The 25,771-nt window shown below is 36.8% G+C and overlaps 1 protein-coding gene across 1 annotated transcript in view; it reads right to left on the bottom strand.

Moving 5' to 3' along the window:
• Positions 1-291: 291 nt before the first annotated feature.
• The window catches only part of LOC140152713 (conserved oligomeric Golgi complex subunit 2-like), a 32,520-nt gene continuing 7,040 nt past the window's right edge, over positions 292-25,771 (bottom strand). Inside the window, 12 exon segments of the mRNA XM_072175176.1 lie at positions 292-3,864; positions 5,140-5,329; positions 9,515-9,651; positions 10,323-10,468; positions 11,566-11,641; positions 13,040-13,243; positions 14,132-14,301; positions 14,668-14,729; positions 15,599-15,738; positions 16,625-16,754; positions 19,094-19,215; positions 20,077-20,256. Of these exon segments, the coding sequence (XP_072031277.1) occupies positions 3,757-3,864; positions 5,140-5,329; positions 9,515-9,651; positions 10,323-10,468; positions 11,566-11,641; positions 13,040-13,243; positions 14,132-14,301; positions 14,668-14,729; positions 15,599-15,738; positions 16,625-16,754; positions 19,094-19,215; positions 20,077-20,256 (1,665 nt within the window). The 3' untranslated portion in view covers positions 292-3,756.

Genomic DNA, 25,771 nt, shown 5'->3' with positions numbered 1-25,771 from the left:
TGACATTTCTTTATAGCTTTGTATTTGGCCTATTTTTGAGCAATTGTAGCCGTTTTGCTCCGGGATTTTGCGTACTGGATCCTCAGATTTGGCGTACTGAATCATCATTTAGAACACGTGTTAGGCAATGTTTTTTGGAACCGTTTGGAACATAATTATTTTGCATGTTTTTTGCTTTGCTTGCTATCCTCTGTAGATAGCATTTAGAGCCTAAAAATAATTTAATTAATGCCTTTGATTTTTTTCTTTGTTTAATTATTTTTTAATGGTTATTATTTTGACTATCTACTGAAGATAGCAATCACGGCGGCGGGTTTATATAAGACAAAGGTAACTTCTTGCGTACTAAATCATCATTGTGTTTTTCCTCCGATTTTGCGTACTGAATCATCATCTAGAACGTGTGTTAGGCAATGTTTTTTGGAACACAATTATTTTGCATGTTTTATTCTTTTCTTTATGTTTAATGACTTTTTAATGATTATTCTTTTGACTATCTACCGAAGATACCAATACGGCGGGTTTATATAAGACAAAAGGTAATTTCTTGCGTACTGAATCGTCAGTTTTTCGTTTGTTTTTTTCCTTATTTTTTTCCTTCATTTTCCTGATAATCTCTGCTATATAAGAAGTGTTTTTGTATTTTGTTTTGTTTCTTATTTTTTTCCTTCATGTTCCTGCTATATAAGTGCTGTTGTAAATTTTAGTCATCTTCTTCATTTTAACATTTCTTTATAGCTTTGCATTCGGCCTATTGGCTATTCTTTTTCTAAGCACGCGGCTAATTATAGCCGTTTTGCCACGGTGTTTTGCGTATTGAATCCTCAGATTTTGCGTACTGAATCATCATCTAGAACGCGTGTTAGGCAATGTTTTTTGGAACATTATTATTTTGCATGTTTTTTGCTTTGCTTGCTATCTTCTGTATTATAGCATTTAGGGCCTACAAAGAAAATTAGAACAAAGCTTGTTTCATGAATGGTGACAAGGTATGGTTTGATGACCACTGGAAACGAGCAGCAACCAAGAAGCGGCGCTTATTCAGGAAGCTAAGAACAATTCCAAGGCAAACAAGGAAAAATTTACAAATGCTAGAAAGGTGTACAATCATGGAGAGAAGGTAGCCAGGAGGAGCTATAACAACAAGTTGAGGAAAGACAAGGAATGGTGGGACACCCTGTCTGGTAAGTCCACCAGAGTTGACATACCAGTGCTGAAGGATGGGCGTCTAGTCTTCACTTACATCAAAAGACAAAACTTTAAAATTTTGCCAGACCTTTGCCGCCAAGTGTGAGCTTAGATGTTTATAGGGTTGTCACAGATTTTCAGTTCAAGGTCATACATGGGTCAAACAGGGTTGAAAATCAACTAGAAATTTGCTGCATAATAAATGATGTGATCATCAAAATAGTGCCAAAATGGCTATAGCATTATGTGGGTAAAGGATTGTATTCAGATTTGGCTTAAACATGGAGGGGTTTGTTTGGGGTCTAAAGGGGTAAAATTGGACAATTGTAATGTTGTCCTAATCATGGAATAACACTTTCTGAAATCACACAAACTCTTAGTGCAGTGATCAGCTACATGTACTTTGTAAATAAATAGTGGCACAAATTATACATTTCACCAAATACTGAAATCCAACATGTTGATGCTTAAAAATGTATAGTTCTATGTATTTTATTTTAATATCTTCCTTTATATTTTCAATACATGTTGTATTCTGAGTGATTGATCGTGCCTCTGCAGCAATTTTATTTGGAAGAGAAAGTGTTTCAGTACATATCTAGTGGTGAACCAGCTACACATCTTGGCATGCATGACATGGAATTTGATGTCACATTTTAATTACAATAGAAGCATATTACCAAGTCAAATTATGAGAAAAGGCTTTATATCACAATGGGCTATTTGCCAGCAAACGAAGTGGTTACATAACTCCCTGGTAACTGGATCACGCACCTTTTGAAACTGGTAGTACATGCCATAGACTTTGTTTTGTGATCATTTCTATCATGGTGCAGAACTCAAAAGCATGATCCAGTTGACATAGTGATAACACATCCGATTACACGTAACACTTCACTGGAATTCCAGTTGAAATCCATACATCTCTAAAGTGTGCTGAGGCTTGTGGATCAACGTCTAGGCATTGTGCCTGTGCGTAGCGCACTATAAATCACTGCGCTTTTTATTTTTTCTAAAGAAAATCTATACACCACCTATAGGGATAGCCTTGGTCCAAGGCTTGGGGGCTTTTAAGCTTTAAAAAGCCACAGAAAATCACACAATACAAGGCCTATTCAACCCAGACGGCGAGTGGCCCCGCGAGTGGCATGATAGAGAGAGACGGCAAAACTGCTCAGCAGTATATCACTTTCCATACAATCGGAACACGGAAGTAATTGGGTCTGAATTTCGCAGCTGCCGAGATCACTGGTACGCGCCGTTCAAGTTGCACACTGAGTGATCGGAGCCTAACTAACACGGTGAATTTAAAACCGTCACAGCGACTCTCACCCCCAGTAATAATCAAAATTTTACTGTATTTAATTAATTTGAAGTTTTGTGGGGCTCATTATCGAACCCCAACGGTTTTAGCTTGCGTTTATATTATTTATTAACAGATCAAATATCCTACACCTGGTCTTTTAATGATTACATGTACTTGATGTAGGGCCAAGTAAATAAGTGCCCTCACAAGTTTAAGTATCATACCTTTATCTTGTTTGCAAGATATTAACTTAATTTTGGTATAAGTCTACATGTATAAACTTGAGATTATAATCTGATCTACTGGACTTACGTTTTGATGAGTGGCAATATTTCACATCCTATCTCGGATGCATCATCAGGCCCACTGATGTTATCGCGGGAAAAGTTTGTTGACCTGTGATGCGGATGTTGTGTCACAGGTCAAGATGAGCCAAACCTCTGAGGGATCTTGTTGATCGCTGAACAATAGGCACCTGCCAAGTTGTGTCGTAGGCCACCTCCCTTGTTGAGTGAAGGCTCCTCCCGTTTTACATAAATCGCTTCCTTGACACCTCTCTCAAACCATCTACTTTCGCGATCTAATATCTTGACGTCTTTGTTGTCAAACGAGTGATTAGTGCTGTCTAAGTGCGAGTACACTCCCGAGTCTCCGCAACCAGTGCTAGCCCTCCTATGTTGGTACATGCGCTTCGCTAGAGTTTGTTTTGTCTCCCCTATGTACAGGTCGTCGCATCCACTGTCATTACACTGTATTGCATAACAATGTTGCTCTGTTTGTCCTTTGGTTGTTTGTCCTTAGGGTGGACCAGCGATTGCCGCAAGGTGTTCCGAGGTTTGAATGACACTGGGATTCCTTGATCGCAAAAAAATATTGCCACTCATCAAAACGTAAGTCCAGTAGATCAGATTATAATCTCAAGTTCATAGTTGTTATTACCTGGATGAATGATAATCTTCACAATCGTATAAGTCTACATGAATTTTTAATTTTTTGGTGATTCAGTGATATACTACTGTATCAAGTATGCTATCTGTACTAAGTATGTTAACCACATGATATAGGCCTATAGCTTAACCATAATATATGTCACACACCGCTCATAACTTAACAATTTAGGCATAGACCTGCATGAATTGTCATTGATTAAATTTACTATTTTAAGAATGTCAAAAAGACTTGGTCAAGTCCACTATAGGCGTGTATGTATTTCATCTGGAATAGTCCAATGTAACTCTTTTAAGCTACACCCATGAAAAATGTCAAATTTCTTCCAATTCACTGATAATCCCTTTCACACTAGAATTCACAAGTGTTTTCAGCTCTATGTATGAAGGCACTTCATTATCTTCAACTCCCATCTCAGACATCTAAAGGAAATAATAAGAAAGAAAACAACTTATACACACTGGTATAGAACTTACAAATATCATGCCAAGAAAACAAAATGAATACATATTGTGACCTTTGCAATTCTGAAATTACAAATATGAATTAACTTTTTGTGTTGAATTTCATATTATGATTGCTTTGAACGGGAAATTACTCATGGGAAAAATGACTCCCTGGATCATTTATTGTGATAAAGGCCAAATTCAAAGAGGTGAAGGCTCAGATATGAGTGACTTAGTATTCTCACACATTTCTTAATTAATCAAATTATCTCACAAATATATTTTGCATGGGTTAACTAATAAAAAGAGCTAACATATATTAGGCGATGAAAAGAAATCCTGTTTTATGGGCTGATAGACTTTTCAGAGTTAGGTCAGTCAGTCTGTATTTTTTAAGGCTAAAATGACCTTAAAATATCAATTGTTTTTAATTCTTTTACAAACATATTTTGAAAATGTTCTGAATTTGTTTCAAAATTTTCAGTCAAAATCAATTAATATTGGCCAAAACACAGCTGATTTTACATGATTTTAGCAACAGAAAAAAATTCTCCCAAAACAAAAGATCTGGGTTGGGCGCCTCCAAAAACATTTTCTTTTTCTCGTCACCTATTCTGACAATTCTTTCTTTTATTTATTTATTTTTTGCTGGGCCAAATACGATGTTTTCTGATCACTAATGCGATATTCTGCTGGACACAAACGTGATATGTCAGAAAAAAATGCTCTGGCAACAGTTGCATCTGCATTTACAGCTTCAGTAAAAATGTGTGCTATACTTGTATGCACATGAACCCTTAACACAATTTTATATACACCATCAAACCCACTGTGAAATCTCTGAACCTTTTGAAATCTTTTTTTGCATTCAGTCTCTTACTTGACAGATTTAGCAATTAACTTCAAATAATTACTTTTCTCTATTCTCTTTCTTCTTTTACTGCTTCTTTTTCTTTCCCTGTTTTTTATCTTTCTTGTTTCCTTTCTTGCCATCTTTCGTTCTTTACTTTCCTTAACAAATGTTTATCTTTTGTCTTTCTTCCTTCCCCCTTCTGTTTTTTTTCTTTTTTTTTCCTCCCTTCTGTTTTTCTTCATCTCTCTCAAAACATAGCCCTCATGTGCACTTTTTGCCATTAATGAACTTATCAAGACCAACATTGGGCATAATGACTGCCTCAAAATTTGGGCAAATTGTCCATAGTCCCTGAGTACCTTGAGCCGTGAATGCTACTGAATTCTGAACAAAATTACCTGTTTTCCATAAAAGTTGACATCAAAAGAGAGCTGTAATCTGATCTTGTCATCATCACTGACACCGCCTTGTTGTGATGCCATGCTGGCCAGGGCTACCTCACTTGGTCTTCTCAATGCTTTCAATCTCTTCAGACTGTCCTCCATCTTCTTCACAGATGTCAACAACTCTGAGCTGATGGTAAGGTACCTGTTGATTGGTTCAACATACAGAATACTGAATGAGCCTGAGGGCAAGGTGTGTCATTGGTACAGACTCATGATTGCCACGGGTTTGAATCCAGGTGATGTAATCAAGGGAGTATTATTTTTGAAAGGAATAGCCCATATTCATTTATTTTGTTATTTGCACAGAGTGAGCATAGCAATTTTGTCTTGCATGGAATGATTGACTCTCATTAACACATATTTTTGTATATTGCGATTTAGCTGCTATTTTATTTTTATGACCAGGAAAAAGCTGAATACCAGCTCGGATGAAATTCAATAAAACCAAGATCTAAACACTCAAGAAATAGAAAGAAGGTTTATCCTGTATAATAACTACAGGGTTCAAAAGAAATAACTCCCCCTCTAAAATTACAAAACATTTCTTTGCATAACTTGACGTACATTTGGTTGATTTGAAAAAATTAAAAACCAGTGCATAGAGGATTCTTTTTGCTACCCTTCCAATTTTTTATTTTTTTAAAATCATTTTTGTTGGTCGAAAATTATCACATTTTCCAAAAATGATGCTTTCAAAAAAAGTTGCACTTTTCAACATACTATACATGTAATGTACAAAAACGTTGTCGATATCAACGTGATCAATGTTTTGATTGATTTAATTGTTAGTTAATTCTCTTAAATTTTATGCATCCGATTACTCAGTCACCCATGCAATCATCTTTCAGTATAAAACAATGATTCATTGACATGAATTTTGACATGAATGGGGTTTTCAGTCAGTGTTTCAAAAATGGTAAAATCACTATAGGAGTAGAAATAAGGTTTGTAGTGTGATGCTTATTTCTTTCGGTAGCTAGAAGAGATGAAAAATTTACTTGCAAATGGTAGACTGAAACAGTAGCAAAGGTCTATAGCAACGGCTGTCTTGAATAAAGGCGTACATGACAAAGACGAAATGGCCAACAGAGATTGGAGGTTGGAAGTCAGCATCAAGCCAATTAACTGCATGCCGCCAATCTCCTGTGGCCACGTCATGAGTGTTACACCTTTATCCAAGAAAGCCATCATTTTAAATCAAAAGGTAAGATGCTTCAACCGACTAAGTAGTAGATAAAGGGTGAGAAACAGACCATTACCATAGATAATCGGTGTCTTGTTGAGGTATGGTGAGCAGTTAGGGTCGCCGAAGGCGAGACAAGGGGTCGAGCTTCCGAGCTGACTCAACATGCTAACCATACCTCTACAAGACACCCGATTATCTATGGTAATGGTCTGTTTTGAACCGCTTATCTTACATATACTGATGAGCCAAAATAAACGAATTTGTTGTTATGGTTTATTCATTTTCCAAAAGACAAACTGGAAAAGCTGATATGATTATCTTTGCGTAAGTTTAGGGTTTTCCAAAAATAAAAACGCACCGAGACAGTGTAATATTCTTCCTGTGTGTCCTGCGTTCGAGTCTATGAGTCTTATCTAGTGTCAATTGAAAGTGATTTAATCAAATCAATACAACATTGATTTTAACGGAGATGCTATTCAATTTACTTGTGGTCCTGTCCCACTCGATAGCCTTAATTCTTTATACATATTCGTAATATTAATAATGAATATGTAAATAGTTCAAAGGTCAAATTACCAAAGTGGGTGTGTTTTACCTAGACATGACGGTAACCTATTTAACACCATAGAATTTATATCTGTCTTTAATATACTTATAGAACAAATGTTCTGAACCAAATCAACGCACATTCCTGGGTACCCTCCTCGACCTATTTTGGTTGGGGTTAGGCCGCAGATTGTTGTAGTTTTTCTACATCTAGTCTTGTGGCCTGTAATGTACTGCATTTTAGGTGCAAAATATCCTTGGTTGAACTTAATTTGTAAGACCTCATGGCTCTTGTTTTGTTACCTACTTTGTCGGAATATCGTTAGTTGGGAGAGGGGGACAAAGGTAGATTGACATCCTCGTCCTAATTATACAGGCTTTAAGAGACATAATACAAACTAATTTGCATTATTCAATAAAGGTGTTCTTGGTGTCATTCAATACACATAAGTATTGTTTACCATCTTCATTTAAATCTAATATGCATAAACTTGCATAATAATTTATGCTGATCGTGTGAAATATATTAAACTTTGATGCATTTTAAATTTGTTGAAATGTCCAAAAAGTCAAATAATGTGGCCAGTGTTTCTAAATATGAACATGTTCTTCTCCTGTTCAAAATTTATTGACCTGACCAAGATTATCTTGACCTGTCCAGATTATCTTGACCTGTCCAGATTATCTTGACCTGTCCAGATTATCTTGACCTGTCCACATTACATGATATAATCGACAGTTGATCAGACTTTGAACAAAAGAAATACAATAGATAATGGAACAAAAGAAGAGGGCTAGACGTATATATACAGGTAAATGTTCACACTTTTGGTCAAATGTATGCGTGGAGAGCTCATTTCTCTTTCCTAGTGATTTTATCATTTTGAAACAACTGCTGATTAAAAACTTCAAAGAAAATTTGATTTTACGTCAAAATTAAGTTCAATAAATCTTTGTTTTGCACTGAATGATGGTTGCATGGGTGCCTGAAGGATCGGAGACAAAAAGGTGAAGGGAAAAACCAAGGATTAAATCAACCTTAAAAGAGTTTGTCACTGATGAAATCCGTAACCTGTGGAATTCTAAAGTTAAAGAATTGCTGGTTCAAGGCCGGTTTCTCCAGCTTATTCACTTAGAACAGAATTGTTTTACTTGGAAACATATAATGTATGCGCTTCCACATGGTGTCTTACAATTTGCGCTCAACGCAGCCACAGATTCCCTCCCTACATTGACCAACTTGGGGAGATGGCGCCTAAGATCAGCTAATAATGTCAAATGCCCTTTGTGTCAAAACAGCCAAACTCTCCATCATGTGTTGAACTTTTGCAAAACAAAACTTGATCAAGGAAGGTACACATGGCGCCATGATTCGGTTTTGAACTATTTGGTGTCTTTTTTTAAGAACTCTGACAATACTAATGACTATATCATGTTTATGCTGATCTCGGAGGTAAAAAAGGAGAAACAGTCACAACAGTTCCACCTGATGTTCTTCCTACCTCCCAGTGCCCTGATCTTGTCATTCATTGGCCTCATCTCAGCAAGATTTGTATTATTGAGTTAACCATACCCTTCAAAACAAACATTGTTGATGCCCATCAGAAGAAACTCGACAAATATGCAAGTCTTGTTAATGATCTTACCGAAAAAGGGCTCAAAGTCAATATTCATGCTTTTGAAATTGGTAGTAGAGGTTACGTATCTCCTGAAAATACATCTACTCTTAAGTCACTTATACATCTCTCTGGTACAACTCAAACTTTTAAGAACGTTCGGAATAATCTTATGAAAATCGTCCTGTGCACATCTTTTAGTTTATATTGTTCCAAATCTGAACTATCATGGATTGATCCACCACTGTTTAAACTATAATGTCTTTTAATAATTGTTTTTTTTATAAATATTTTATCTTGCCGAAGACTCGCTGGTCGGGTATCTCTGTGTCCTAGATTTTACACTGCCAGTTTGTATTACTTTATATGTATTTTATTGTTGCTATATTTATTTTATTCATGTATCATTATTTGTTTTTGTATATGTAATTAATGAGAATAAACTGGCTGATTTAATAAAAAAATATTGAGAACGTTTTGTACATAATGTGGTAAAGTGCAACTTTTTCTGAAAGCATACTTTTTGGAAAATGTCATTATTTTTGACCAAAAATATTGTTTTTGCAAATAAAACAACTATGGGAGTGTTGCAAAACGATTCCTCTATTCACAGCTTTTTGAATTTTTCAAATTAACAAAATGTATGTCAAGTTATGCAAAGAAATAATTTGTAATTTTAGAGGGGGAGTTATTTCTTTTGAACCCTGTATCATTAATTCCATTTATTGAGCCTGTGTATCTATACCATTCTTTAACAGACCTATATTGAAAACCTATGTGGTAGGGTATTCTAAAGGACTTGTATTGTAAACCTATAAGGCAGGGTATTCTAAAGGACCTGTATTGACAACCTAAGTGGTAGGGTATTCTAAAGGACCTGTATTGAAAATCTATGTGGAAGGATATTTTAAAAGGACCTGTATTGAAAACCTATGTGGTAGGGTATTCTAAAGGAATTTAATAATAATAAAAAGCTTACCCATCAGTAACTGTACATAAAATACTGACTAGCCATTGGTGCTGCCTATCTTGCTGTAAGTTTGCCTTATGCTCATCAAGGAATAGTTGTAAAGGTTTGAGACAGTTACACACATAAGCAGAGGGTTTGCTCGGAATCTGAAAATGCCAAAAATTTAAAATATACTTATAGCTATTTCAATTAATTTTACTTGTTGGTACAATATTTAATTCTTTGCTTATTCATAAACAATGGGTGATAAATAGGCTGCTCCATATGCAAGGTAACAAGATTAGTATTACTTTCATTACACATTGTCAGCACAAAAGTATCAATTTATGCTTTGTAATTATCCAAGATGGTCATAAGATGCCCCAATTAAGGTGGTACTACACCCCTTGATAAATTTGTGACTATTTTTGCATTTATATAAAAAAATAATAACACACCGGTAACAAAAGTTATGTATATTATAGGGGCAAGGAATTACTACACTGGAATTTCAGTGACTCAAGACAAGCGGTACGTTATTTATGATAAGAAAAGAGGTACCGCTAGAATGTACCTCATTTCTTAACATATACAATGAACCAATTGTCTTGAATCACTGAAATTTCAGTGTAGTAATTGGACTCCTTGCCCCTATAATATACATAACTTTTGTTACCAGTGTGTAGTTATTTTTGAGAAAAATAAAATTAGTCAAAAATTTATCAGGGGTTTAGTACCACCTTAAAGCTGATCACTTAAAAATTTTGGCCTGTTTCACATATTTATAAAATATTAATTAAATCAACACTCTAGTATAGCTAACATCAAAACAGCTCACCTCCCTATTTGTTCTCCTATACAACCTTGGTATATCATTGGCAGATTTGAGATGGACTGAACACAAAGCACACACTTCCTTTGTGATGTATTCTCCAAATTCAACTTGTCTGTTAGATAGAGATTCTTTGCAATCCAGGAATGCCTCTGAAAATTAAACATCAAAATAACACAATTGGTATATTTTGTATACAGTAATTCACACACTTAATTATCTGCACAGCCATAGTTAATTTTTCAAGCTCTGCATGGAACTGGTCTGGCTAAAAGTGTAATCCTGAAGAACATATCTTGAAACACCCATGATAAACTACTTCCATAAAAATAGTTGAGCTATATACTGCTCAAGTATTATTGACTGCACCATATTATTTGATATGCAATGGAGTATTCCATTTGAAATCTATACACCCCCAGAGGAGTCTTAAAGGCATTCCTACAATGCACTATGATTGGGAAATTTGATCAATATAACCTAATTTTAAAGGCAAAGTCCCCATTGCCACACACACAAAATGGTAATTTTAAAACTGCAGCCAACGAGCTCATAGTTGAGACTTATAACTTATATTTGACTTTCTTACAGGAAACATTCATATTGTCCCACTGCATTAATTTTATTCATAAGTCTCAATGTTTTGAATGTTAAATAAAAGGATGAAAACACCAGATATTTGCACACAATCCCAATTCAAGGTATGGTCAACTGTGCCAATGTGTACAAAAGCCAGACATACCAAGGTCAGAAACCCCATTGGGTTATGGGAATGTCTTTAAACATCCTCTGATACACCCCCATGGAGGATATCATGACATTAATCTTTTACACAGGGGTTGGAAATTTCAAATGGGGTTACCTGTGATGTGATATTGAAGAAACACTCAGTATACTCATTAATTCTATTAAGTGTAGGACAACTTTATACAACCCAGCAAGACCAAAGACAGGAATACACCGACTTCTTTGGTGTCACAAAGTGTGACATTATCTGACTAATTTTCAAATATGCAGCTACTTGCCATTTCCAAGAAATCATTTGAGCCACAGCTCTGGATAACAATGCAGAAAGTAAGCGTACCATTCCAGGAAAGCAATTCATTCAAGTAGTATTGAACCAAATATAAGTCAATGTTAAATGATATCATTTGCACTTCAAGCCATTTCAATATTACACATATTAACTCGGTATCACAAATGTTGAGAGTTCAAGTACCGGTACACTTGAATTACATTCCAGACATACCTGACAGTACAGTGATTCCTTGGCAATTGATTTCAGCCAACTTTGGTCCAATCACATGTTGATACAGCTGTGTCAACTGGAAAGTGACAAAAAAATGCGAACAAAAATAATAAAGATTAATAATGGACTTCTTAACTTGGCTCTCCATGTACATATTTTATCATATTTCTTTTCCCAATTTTTTGGCCAACTGACAGCACAAGTCTACAGAGCCTATAATAATTGAATCACAACATGATATATCGGAACCTCCTTCACCGTATATGTAATGTTGCATCTCATGACCCTGCCATGACCTGCTTCTCTTCACTTGATAATCAGGATGTCACCAAGTATAAAAGGACTCTGATGAGGACTATAGTTTTGTTAAAATCATGACACATTGAGGTAAAAACCATTCACAATTTATGCAACAGTACACCTCCATTGTTGACTATGTAAAGTGACATACAGCGATATTCTTCATTATTATGTTTTCAGGGTTATTATGAGTTAAGAAAACCTAATAATGATAATATTGGATGGCTTATTTCGCATGATACCATAACATATCGGATTCATCATACAAATATCGAACTCGCCGTTGGCTCGTCCGATATTTTTATGACTCATCCGATATGTTATGGTATCATGCTCAGCCATCCAATATTATATCAATATTGGTCAAAGAATTAATCAACTAGCATTAAGGGCTGGGGTATGAACGTTTGGACAGTATTTATTTTGGGACATCAGAGATATCAAATTGCATTCTGAATACGAAGAATGTCATTCTGATATCAAATAATTTTGATTTTTGAAATTAGCAATTTAATACACATTTTATGGCAAATTATTAAAATTGATATTTTTGATATTTAACAGTACTTGAAGTAAACTTTATAAATCTGATGATTTATACTTAAAGTGTATGTAGGTGGGATGAAAAACCCGACGATCAATTGAAAATTTTGACCTTTAAATTATTGAAGATATGGATTTTTTCCCCAAAACACCAACAAAAATTAGGTCTTTTTGGGAAAAAATCCATATCTTCAATATGAAAGGTCAAAATTTTCAATTGACCGTCGGGCTTTTCCTCCCTGCTACATACACTTTAAGAATATATCATTAGATTTATATAATTTACTTCGAGGACTGTTATATATCAAAATTTGAAAAATATCTAATTTTATAATTTGTCATAAAATTTGTATTATATTGTGATTTTCAAAAATGAAAATTATTTGATATCAGAAAGACATGCTTCAGATTCGAATGCAATTCGATAGGTCCGAGGTGCCCTCATGTTCCACAAAAAAATCATATTGGCATCTACAAGTCTATGTATATGTACTATATAAGCATGCTTCCAAATTCAACTGCCTTCAATTCAATTCAATGCACAAGTAAGTATCATTGCAAACATGCAATAACGAACTGGCAAGTGTGTGGAACATCATTACATGATGGTTCAAAGTGATTGGTTATTTACCTGAGTACACAGTATATCAATATCTGCCACTAAGCTCACAAGCTGTGATGATGTAATAGGGGGTGGTAACGGGGCAGGTGAAGGACCACGCTGCTGTTTATCTCCATCCGCTGGTTCTCCTGACTCATTTGGTAAGGAGGCTGATGATGAGGATGATGATATTGGTGGCTTGGAAGTTTCTGGTTCTTCTTTTGGCGCTTTCAACTAGAATATGGAAAAGACATGAAATTATAGTGTTAAACATATTGAAATGACACACAGCAATCAAGTACAGCACATTGAATTGAACTCAGAAACATTAGACTCTTTCATGTTTGGGGTTGCTGGAGGGGAAAAAGTGTACCTTCAGGCACATTCCAATTGTAAGTGCATACTTGTTTGCTCTAGTATTCAGCAAGATCCTTTACCACTCTGCCAAGTTGGTGTTGTTTACAGCGTAAACATTGAAGTGGGGTTCTGAGTGGCTAATTGAATCATGTCATCATAACATTGGCACCTCATTTGTCAAACAAGCTGTGTAGCATCACATTATTCAGGCGTGACTTTTTTGCTTTTTACACAATAATCAGAAAGAGTGTTCTGGCAGTGAGAAAGGATCTTGCTGAACAGTATATCATCAGCCTGCTATGCTTATTGTCAAAGTCATGTTTTGTAATTTTGAGAACAAAGTACAAAATATGGTTCAAGCATGCATTTAAACATATTTATTCACCAAACTTTGCACAATAACAAAGGCATTAAGCGTAGCAGGCTGACGATATCTTGGTATGATGAGTTGTGCCAGTTACATTGGCTAGGAACTTTTAACACACTGAAAATGGGGACACCATTTTTGGTCCACAACATGTGGGCATAGTATGTGTTATTGGCATGATGCACTACATGCTGAACTCACACATGCACACACTTGCAATCAAAGTTTATCCTCCATGAATGATACACATTCATTGAGAAGTTTGGACTCTTTGTGTCTAATATCTTGAATTGTTTGGCTTTAATAAATTTGCTAGGGAATTTCACGATTCTGAATTGCTATCATCTATGACTCTTTGAATTATTGGTCACCTTGTGCTTGCCTACTATTCTACTCACTTCATTTGCATACACTTCTTCAATCCACTGCGCACATCTGGAGAGTAGCTGCAAGGTGAGTTTCCAGAATCGATGACAGAGTGGAATGAGGTACACCTTGTCTTCCTAGCAACGATGAAGACACTGCCATAACGTCTGGAATACATGCAGTTTGAATGGACTTTGGGCATCTGAAATGGCAATCAAGATAATATACAAAAAAAAAATGACAATCCTGCTTTTTTCATCAACTTTTCACTGACCAAATCACCAAATTCCAGATCAGCAGATATGGTAACATTCTTGAAATCAGCTTTTGATCACAGCTATTTGCAAACCTTGCTTTCCCCTTTTGCAAACCAAACAGATTGTTTTCCTTTTTACACTCGTTTTGATACTTGTGACATTCTCACATTCTCTTTGGCAACTATTCCATGACCTTTCCAGGGCTTCAGACCATATGACAATTCCATTTTTACTTACATTAAGTTATTTTTCAGGATTTTTCAAGAAATTCATGACTCCTTTCGAACAAAAATGTTACTGATTATGCTTACCAGATGTACTATTAAAAGGTGTACTCAATGCGGTCTCAAAGGAGCCTGCTATCTCATGGAACCTGTATGGGAAACACAAAATCAATATTTTCAACTGTAGATGTTGCACATGCTTTAATAGCTCTATGTACTGGTAGGTGTCTGGTCTCTTCACTAATTCCCTACTTCCAAATAGCTTGCTGTTTCTGGCTAAACTGGTCCAGTCATATAGTGGAGATTGCTCCCACATCATCTTTGCTGCGAAGGCAAGCTTGAAACATTAAGTTCGTAAGAATTCGGTTGGTAATACCTCCCGAACTCATAGATACTGGAAAAAATGTATGTGTACTTCATATCCCATCCTATATCTTGGCATTCTTAGATTGGTTCAGTATACAATGCTGTTAGCTAGTACAATCAGTACAGACCTGTTTTCTTCCAGTGAGTATATGGTGACATCTGGGTATATTGTAATTACCAAGTGCTCTCTCAATACTTTGTTTGACTTATAAATGGCAAGATTCATAACATTATGGATTGATATAGAATGGCGAACATGTTATCATGTTGATGCAATTGGTCATTACCAATTTTATTCCATTCAGCCCAAGAGCCCAGGACAGAAATATGACCAAATTGCGTCAACATGATAACAATTGTGTTAATTGGGTGCTACTTATATTCCAGACAAAATGTCTGTGGCAGGTCTAGATGTGCTGGAAGTACCTCGCATTTTCTCGCCAAACTTGCCCAGTATTTGAACAAGACTTAATTTAGTTATCTCAACCTCACTATTCCTCACCTTTTTCAAAGGTAACCTTGCCTTTGCCTTGCCATCTTGCCAAAAATGGATAGTTTCTTGCCTTTGTGGGTTCCTAGTGAAAGTGGTTGAGGCAAAATCAACAATATCAACAACCTGCTGGGAGGAAATACTTGCTGCACATAATCTTACCTTAACTGGAAATATACTGATAGACTCCACTTGGACATAAATGTATTAAAAGACTGATGTTCTCTCAGACGTTTCACACTGGATTGGGTCGCACATTGAAGCTCAAATCGTTCAACAAAATCCATAGTTTGTAAATATCTCTGTAGAAATACAAATTAACAGATAATAACTTAGATAAAAACGGTGGCATGATTGACGGGAATTATATATAATAATCGTAAATTTTCACCAGGTTTGCCGTCGGAAATAATAAAGTAGACAAGCAGAAAAAGTGATCCCGTCTGGGCATCGAACCCAGGACCTCCGGTTTACAAGGCCTGTGCCTTAACCACTTGGCCACGGGAGCTTTGTGAACAGGCTGGTTGAAATTTGAACCTATAAGCGGTCACTTAAACTTATCTCCTCCCCGCAAGTAGCCTGTAATAGCTAGGGCCGAAAATAACTGGGATAGGTTAGAGTGAAATGTACATTCAATGCAGATCAAAGTTTATCATTTTTATCAGCTAGGAGATCCCGGCTTAAAATTACATTTTATGATTGCATGCAGCTTTGATCTATATCACATACATGCAATGCTTTAAGTGATACTCGTTTGGTAATCAGTTAATGTGGTTTACATGTTTCTCTAAATCACAGTAGTACAGTCAAATGTAACCATTATAGCTTATGTTTGCTGACTAAAACTTTTAGGTATTGTAGTATGCTACAGCAATACATAATTTTGATAATGGTGGGTGTTTCAGATAGCTAAGGGGATAAGCTTAATACATTAAGCATGATTAGCCCCAAAATGACACAGCAGTAGTTTTACCCTCCTCCTTATCCACTTATCCATTTTTGTCACATTATTGGGGATTGTGACCTGCTGGCTGTAGCATAAACAAAAGATTTAAGATATCTGACAAAAGCAATTTTGAATTTCAAGGATCCTTACAATGAAATTTGATAGAAATTGAGAATTGAAGAGCAGATATTGTTAATATTTTCAAGTTGTTCTATTTTTTTTTTTAATGAATATTTATTTACCTCGTGAAATAAATCTGTGTTGGTAGCAAAAAATATTTGATGATTCCTTGAATCCAGACTGTTAGCAATCTCTGGCCACACGGCATTCACTAAGAAATCATAGCCTCGCACTACTTCTTGACCTGCTGAACTGAAAGTATAGATGCACAGAACATACTGATTGTGAATGATAGGATGAATGGTGGATTTATACATAACTTCTTGAGCCAACCATTCTGGGATCCCAAAAATCCTTAATTGAATGACTAGAAACTGTGTGCAAGCTTAACACTATTTTAAGCATGTGCATAATTACTTGCATGGCACTGCATCAAGGTTGCATCATTGACAAGTTTCAACAATATGCATTCATTCTGGTATTTGATGACATAATTTCAATCATACCACCGAAGGTAGGCATGTTGCCTATGGGGGTCAGCGATAATTGAGGAGTGCATTAGCAAACTCTGGAGCGTACACAAAAGAAAGTTTGCGCGTATGCACGGACACGCTGAGTGCTCCGTGTACGCTTAGATGAGCGATGTCATCAGGTCTGTATGCTGTAACAGCGTCAGCTGAATTAAAGTATTGTTAGAGGGCACAGGCATGGAAAATTTCAATCTATGGTTTCAATACTTGGGAAAGGATTCAGGAAATGCCAAAGTGGTTTATCAAAGCCTGTCTTCTTAAAAAAATACCTTATGAGGTAACACCTACAAATGATGATGTGCCTACTTAAAAAAATGCTTGCATTCCTGTTTGACTTTTGTGCAGCTTTTATCAAGATTAAATCATAAATTTAGTCCTGATTTTGATTAATCAACTTGGAGCTACAATTGTAACAAATTGAGGGTTTGATATAACAGTTATGACTGGTATTTAAAAGAAGACATTGCTAATATTTAGCACCCATTCATCACTCTATTGATTAATATTTTGCTTTCATTTTGAAATGTTTCTGTTGTTAAAGAGATGTGGTCCGATTTTTTATGTTCTGTTTTCTATTTTACATTGAGACCTACCATTAAAACAACATATTGCAAATTGTGAGTTGTATTGCTGCAGCAGTTTTGATATGAGAAGCAAAAATGTATATAACAATAACCCATAGGATAGTATATACGCTACCAGTGTGGTGACCACAATTCACCACGTTTTTGTTAACACCATTTGAAATTTAAATAATGTGAACAAAAACATAAAATGGAACATACCTGAGGCATTAAATTTTACTGGGGTAATGAGAAAAATATGAGCTTTCTTCTGATACCAAAATCTCAGTTTTGATGAAGAAATGGGGATGAGGCTGTAAATCGGGTCAAGGACCTTTAAGCTTTCTTACATAAGACCTTCACACAAAGGGTGTATACAGGCTGAGTCAAAAAGAAGTAAACTCATGTTCGAGGGGCTGTAACTAGAGATCTGAAAGGAATCTGCTAAAAATGAAAATATCATTGGAAAGAGCCAATTCTAAACATCTAAATAAAAAAGAATTGTTGCAATTGCTCACCGCAAACCAAAGTTATACTCATTTGAATACAACCACCAATTTTTGTAGCTGCACACGGTTTCACTTCCCAAGTGCCTATTATATTGATTGGTAAGACGCGGTATTCAAATGCAAATAAAGTTACGTGGCAGGTGTGGTTTCGATCAATAATTCCTACATGTTAAAGGGTTCTTTTCAATATGAGTTTACCTCATTGCACTATATTATAATGAAACAGGCCAGATGACAAATTTACCGCACGGGAGCGCACGTTTCTGTCAACGAAGTATCATGAACCTAAGAGTCCCACTGAAGTTCAGCGTCTTTTTCGTCTCCAATTTTCCACAGCTAATCGGATTCCATGTAAGGGAGCAGTATATAAGAATGTGAACAAGCTCCATGTGTATGGGACATTAAGGAACAGACAGCCGGAAGCTTCAGGCAGACCACGAACTTTATAGATCACAAGTGAACATTGCTAGAGTTAGACATGCGTTACAGCAAGACCCAAAGATCAGCTCAAGATGCAATCCTTTACCCAACATTTCCCAATCAAGCTTCTGCCGGATCGTTCGTAAAGACTTGAATTGGTATCCCTACAAACTACAGTACCGTCATGGACTTTGTTGAATATTAATTAAAAGCATAGTTGTCATTTCAACAACAAATCCTGTTAGCACTTTGCTGATTTGTCAAAATTGAAGTGGATGAAAATCAATCAGCTGTGTGCAGCTACAAAAATAGGTGGTTGTTTTCAAATGAGTATAACTTTAGTTTACTGTGAGCAATTGCAACATTTCTTTTTTTATTTAGAGGTGTAGAGTTTGCTCTTTACAATGATACTTTCATTTATAGCAGATACCTTACATATCTCTAGTTACAGCCACTCAAACATGAGTTTACTTCTTTTTGACTCAGCCTGTACGACAATTGTTATTTTTGTGAAATAGCATTAACATAAATGTTGTGCCAAATGGCCACTTTCATACATACTTTCTTACCTTGGTGTCTGAGACGTGACTTGTTTAATAAGGGTACAGTGTTTAGGGATAAACTCTAGAACTTTGCTGTACATGCCTTTCAGTCCTTGAGGGTGATTCTTTATGAAACTCTCATTTATTACCTATAATGACAAAAAAAGAAAGAAGAAAGTAACGTCTGTACCGTTCTAGCAGTTGCAGCAATAGCAATGATATTGCTGGTGATCAAAAACTAATACATATTGTGACAAATGTTATTAGCTATTCAGTTATGACCACATTGCAGAGCCAGTGGTGATCCAGTTTTAGATGAAATTGAACCTTTTCCCAAACCACCAAGATGATTTGGAATCTAGTATACTTATCACTTTCATCTTGATTAAAACATGCATGGAAACTCTCAGTTCAACTTTCCAATGTTGTAAAAAACATAAGTGCCCTTTGCAATTAGGTCAAATATGGTCAAACTGGACTACATTGCAACCTGGATAATAGCATAGAGAAAATCCAGAGAAGATTTATAAGCAGTCCCATGGTACTACTGAGACATCCGTTCCAAAGTTGAAATTTCAAATACTCAAAATATGTCCAACTTGAGTCGATAAGCGTTTTAAGATGATCTTTGAACATTACATCGGTACTCTCTTCAAATGAGCTTATGTTGTTACTATCGACCCACTTTTGAATGAGAAATAAAGGTCGAAAAGTACAAGAAATAGAAGTAAAAATTATTTTTAAGTACAACGTGAATGCACGACCATGGATACAATAATGAAAATACTAAATAATCATAAGTGAGTTCGCATGGTTGGATTCACTTCCGCGTTACGCACACGCGGGCGTTCATTCACGCTTGTATTCATTCAACGCTTGTATTCATTCAATTGAAATTTCTATGGACTGGTTCTCAAGTACCCGGATGTTTCACTAGTATTATGGGACCGCCTGTAAATCTTCTCTGGAGAAAACCAATACCAAAAATTTACAAGCAAACAAAAACAAACCTCATCCATATATGGTTTGACCGCTATTTTCCTAAACAATGCCTCGGCATCTCTCATCTTGTCTATAGTAGCGTAGGTACGCAAGCACTGTCTCAACACGTCTGCTTGTCCCGTCTCAAGGCTCTCTTCAAAGGATCTTTCCAAGCTATGTTGCAATGTTACTGTTATTGCTGCGATTCTCTGAGGAGTGAAAATCATAATGAAAATGTTATTCTCAATATGTATTGCATTAACTAATTGTCTGGGATGCAAGGAGAGAATGGCTTATGTAATTGTCAAAAGTCACCAGCCTGACTACAGAATTTGTGTCCTCTTGGATTTTTCATACTTATCTCAAATTGTTGCCACCAAACTAGACGATCAGGTACGATATTTTACCTGCAGTCGCAGGTGATAGACCCATTATAAACTCATCAGTGTGGCAGTGTTATTTTAAATTCAACTTCTTAGGAACATGATCATCATTTGCAGAAATTTGTTGTGATTATTAATATCCTTTCAAAAAATAAAATAAGAGCATGTTTTCTAGGTACCCCCATGGTTTATATAACACTTTGTGCAAGAATCTACCACACCACACAGACCTTATGTGCATGTAATTGAATGGTGATTTTATGGCTTGCATGGTGTGAAATTTGGTCTGAATTTACAACAGCACCACAGGCAAACTATACAAGCGATAGCTAATAGGAACACAGACGGCAATAATCATTATTTTCTCCTCTACCTTGTGTCCAACAACCAATTCCATTGGACACTGAATTGTTGGAACCACCCCTATTTTGATGAGTGACAGCTTTTCCTAGGTTAGTGGACATTAACACCAAGTTCCACCAAGTTAGCAGACAAGCAAAGTCAAGTTCTCAACTTTCCTGAGCAGACCAATGGATAACCAGTTATTGATATATTTACATCATAATGGCCAGTGCCTTTGTGACAAAATGATAAAAGTGCAGTGATTAATAGTGTACTATGCACAGGTAAATGCCTAGACATTGATCCACAAGCCTCAGCACACTTCACAGGATGGCGGTGACCACTATGGCCCTATATTATTCCATCTTGGGGATTTTGCAGCTTAGGAGTGCACACCCTAGCCTAGATATTCCACAATTAACCATTGCAGCCAGGACCAGCTCCCCGAGTTTCGTACGGGACAATTAGCAGTAGGTTCCTGTGTCCAGGGGCATTTCAATAGGAGTGTACACCGTAGCATAGACATTCCACAATGCACCACTGCAGCCAGGATCAGCTCCTCCCAGTTTCGTACGGGACAATTAGCAGTAGGTTCCTGTGTCCGGGGGAATTTCAATAGGAGTGTACACCGTAGCATAGACATTCCACAATTCACCACTGCAGCCAGGATCAGCTCCTCCCAGTTTCGTACGGGACAATTAGCAGTAGGTTCCTGTGTCCAGGGGAATTTCAATAGGAGTGTACACCGTAGCATAGACATTCCACAATTCACCACTGCAGCCAGGATCAGCTCCTCCCAGTTTCGTACGGGACAATTAGCAGTAGTTTCCTGTGTCCAGGGGATTTCAATAGGAGTGTACACCGTAGCATAGACATTCCACAATTCACCACTGCAGCCAGGATCAGCTCCTCTCAGTTGCGTACGGGACAATTAGCAGTAGGTTCCTGTGTCCAGGGGAATTTCAATAGGAGTGTACACCGTAGCATAGACATTCCACAATTCACCACTGCTGCCAGGATCAGCTCCTCCCAGTTTCGTACGGGACAATTAGCAGTAGTTTCCTGTGTCCAGGGGAATTCCAAGCTAACTCAATTTTTCACGAGAGTATTACACCCCACCAGGGTTCAAACCCCGCAACCTCTTGGACCATAGTTGAACGCATTATCGATTGAGCTAACTTGATTGCTGGTAGGCAAACTTGTAAAGTGTGCTGAGGCTTGTGGATCAACGTCTAGTTGTTGTGCCTGTGCGTAGCGCACTATAAATCACTGCGCTTTTTTGGTCCGTGTCACTGAGTTGCCAGTTGCAGCGCCTGTGTGGTCGCTTTCACGGCTCTCTGACATTTCCATCATTTTATGCAGATTTAGACCATGCAGAAATCTGTAAACTTTACTGATGGAATAACTAACCCTACTGATCATCAAAATGGGTTCGAATGAAAGAAAAATGCTGCCGTTTTTCTGCATTTTATGTGTTATTTTGGAACTAGTACTATGCCAAAATACAACTACAGTATATCAGGTATCTTCATATAGGCCTAGGCCTATCTACCTGTGGAGTGATCATCCTACTCATCCTAATCATCATCGACCTTCCAGTGAAGTGCTTTACCAACTAACTGTAACTGATCCTACTATTGAATGCTGGACTGAAAGTGATTATCCTACTGTTGATTATTTGACTGTAAGTGATTATCCCTTATCTTGTGATTCTCAAGAGCCCATCATCATCATGGAGTGTGATCCACCAGTTTTACAGTTACCTGTGTATGCAATAGCAGGCCTACTGCACTATTCCACCATATTTCTACATGGAATGAATACTACCTATGATGAGTGTCCATTAAGCATTGAAACATGCCAAAACTTGAATTCTTTGAACATATTGTGCAACCCATGTCCAAATCATAATAACTCGATCTCGCTGCCTGATTACAAAGAAATTAGGAAGCAACCAAGAAGACGTTGGCGACATAGGGGCAGCAGAGGCGGCAAGCGTTATATTAGACCTAACCCTGAGCATCAAGAGGGTTTCTCAAACTTGTCCCAAACCACATCCCAGCCTTATGTTGTTGACTTGAACAGATACCTTCATCTGTCCGCTTGGAACGCTTCGGTCAATTAGATACAAAACAACACTCCTTGCAGATTTTCTGATTCAAAATGACATTGATGTAATGTTCCTTACTGAGACCTGGATAAATGAGAACGATGATTCAGTCATTAGAGAATGTACACCACCATTTTACTCTTTCTCCAACTTTCCAAGAGGCACAAGCAATCATGGCGGAATCGGTATAATAAGCAAAGACTCTGTGAACCTTCGTACTGTACAAACTGGTTTTACTACTGTAAATTTTGAACATGCAAGTGTTGTTGATTTAACGAGTGGAATTCAGTATATTGTAATATATAGACCACCCCCTTCTTCCGTAAATCGTTTACGTACCGTACTTCAAACTACTTAACTGAGTTTGATGAATTTATTAGCGGTATCACTTTTCCCCAATAAAGTAGTGTTATTAGGCGATCTTAACATACATGTAAATGAGCCTTGGAAGTCTGAAGTTAAGAGGTTCATTAGATCTTATGAGACTGCTGGTTTTTATCAGTATGCTGAGGGTCCTACGCACATATCTGGTAATACCATCGACCTTTTCCTGGCTCGACTTGAGGATGGGATTATTCTTAGATGTGAGTCCCAAGTAAATCTCTTTTCTGACCACTTCATGATGCATTGTTATGTAAACAGAAATAAACCTACTCTAACCAAAAAATCTGTCAAGGTCCGTAATTCAAACAAATGGACCAGGTAGCGTTTCAGGCTGATGTCACTAAAGCACTGTGTACTATCTCAGATGAGTTAACTTTAGATGAGTTGGTTACTGAGTATGACTCTAAAGTTCTAACAATTCTTGACCAACATGCCCCTCGAAGGTGAAGGTGCGCAAATAGACCCGCTTCCCCTGGTACAGTAGTGAAATCAAGACTGAAACACAGGTTCGCCGAAAATATGAACGTGGTGGCGAAAATCTAGAACGCCTGAAGATAGGAAGTCGTACATTGATCAAAAGCAAAAGGTTAATCAACTTATTGAAACTAATAAAACCAAGTATTACAAAGACAAATTATCTGATGCTGACACAAAGGGTGTGTTTAAAACTGTAAACAATCTGTTGAACAAAGATAACCGTACCTTACCATCATGTGACTCAACTAAGTCACTGTGTCATCAGTTTGCAAACTACTTTGAAGAAAAGGTCTCGAAAATCAGAAATGATCTGGACAGTATTGAGTCTGAAACTAATGAATGTACTGCTTATGATGTTAGATAAAATCATAATGTTCATAGTTTTAATGAATTCACCATTATGTCCCCTGATGAAGTAAGAAGACTAGTGAGGGATTGTAATAGCAAGTCTAGTGTCATAGACCCCATTCCCACATGGTTATTGAAAGAAAATCTTGAAGTATTTCTTCCAACACTCACCCGTATTATAAATTCATCTTTGAGTACTGGTATATTCCCTCAATCACTTGGAAGAGCTGTGATATCTCCGATCTTAAAGAAGCCATCATTAGATCGGAATAATTTAAAGAATTATAGGCCAGTATCAAATATTTTGTTTGTGTCAAAAGTTATTGAAAAGGTTGTGACAAACCAACTGAACGACCACATGGCCAAATATAATCTGGGTGAAGTCTACCAGTCTGCGTATAAGTCAAATTGTAGTACAGAAACAGCGTTACTCAAAGTAAAAAGTGATGTGCTGAATGCTGTAGACAGACAAGAAGTGGTTTTCATGGTCCTTCTTGATCTGTCTGCAGCATTCGATACAGTGGATCACGGTTTGCTACTTGGTCGTCTGAAAAATGATATAGGTGTGTCTGGTACTGTACTTAAGTGGTTCGATAGTTATCTGAGTTCTCGATGTAGTAGCGTAAGTATTGATAATGTGTTTTCTGAACAGTCAAAACTAGTTTATGGTGTCCCACAGGGTTCCGTCATTGGACCAGTTCAATTTGTTATATATACACAACCGATGGGAGCTATTATTCGTAGTCACAATGTTTCTTTTCATTCATATGCTGATGACACTCAGCTTTATGTATCATTCAACCCAAAGATCGCAGGTGCTGCTGAAACAGCACTTGCGAAACTTGAGCAGTGCATCGCCGAAATAAAGGAATGGATGAATCAAAACAAACTCAAATTGAACAATGATAAAACTGAATTTTTATAGCCGGGTCATACCAAAGCCTTCAAAAGCTCCCCAAAGTACAGTTAAAGGTCGCCGACATCCATATTGAACCATCATGTAACATCCGAAACCTTGGAATAATTTTTGACTCAAATATGACAATGTGTAAACAAGTTAACAGTCTGGTTTCATCTGGAAATTATCAATTACGCAATATCCGCCGCATATGCCGTTATCTTGACCAGGACACACGTCACCTTGTCGTCCGAGCATTGTTCCTCTCCCGTCTTGATTACGGCAATGCTCTCTTGTATGGCGCAAACTCACAAGACCTAGTTCGCCTCCAGTCCCTTCAAAACCGAGCGGCAAAACTGATCTTCTATGCATCCAGACTCGATAGTCCATCACACAAAATGAAAAAACTGCACTGGTTACCGGTCACAAAACGTATTCAATTTAAGATATATATGTCTTCATGTTTACAAATGTCTCAATGACTGTGGTCCTGAATATCTTGCCAACTTACTAGCTCACATAAATCGTCCTTCAACGGCTCCAGTTACACGGTCTGCAACAGACAAGACTCTTCTTGCAATACCATTTAGTAAGAAATGTATAGGTGAACAAGCCTTCTCTGTTGCAGGCCCATCACTTTGGAACTCACTTCCGCAGTATGTAAGAAATGCCGGCTCAATTGCAGTTTTCAAAAAACTCTTGAAAACTCATTTGTTTTAATCTGAATTTGTATTTTTGCTTTGTATTATATTTCATGTGGTATTATTTGTTGTATTTTGTAT

This window comes from Amphiura filiformis, chromosome 5, assembly GCF_039555335.1.
Source record: "Amphiura filiformis chromosome 5, Afil_fr2py, whole genome shotgun sequence".
Lineage (NCBI taxonomy): Eukaryota > Metazoa > Echinodermata > Ophiuroidea > Amphilepidida > Amphiuridae > Amphiura > Amphiura filiformis.
This window is presented reverse-complemented; position numbering and strand designations above follow the sequence as displayed.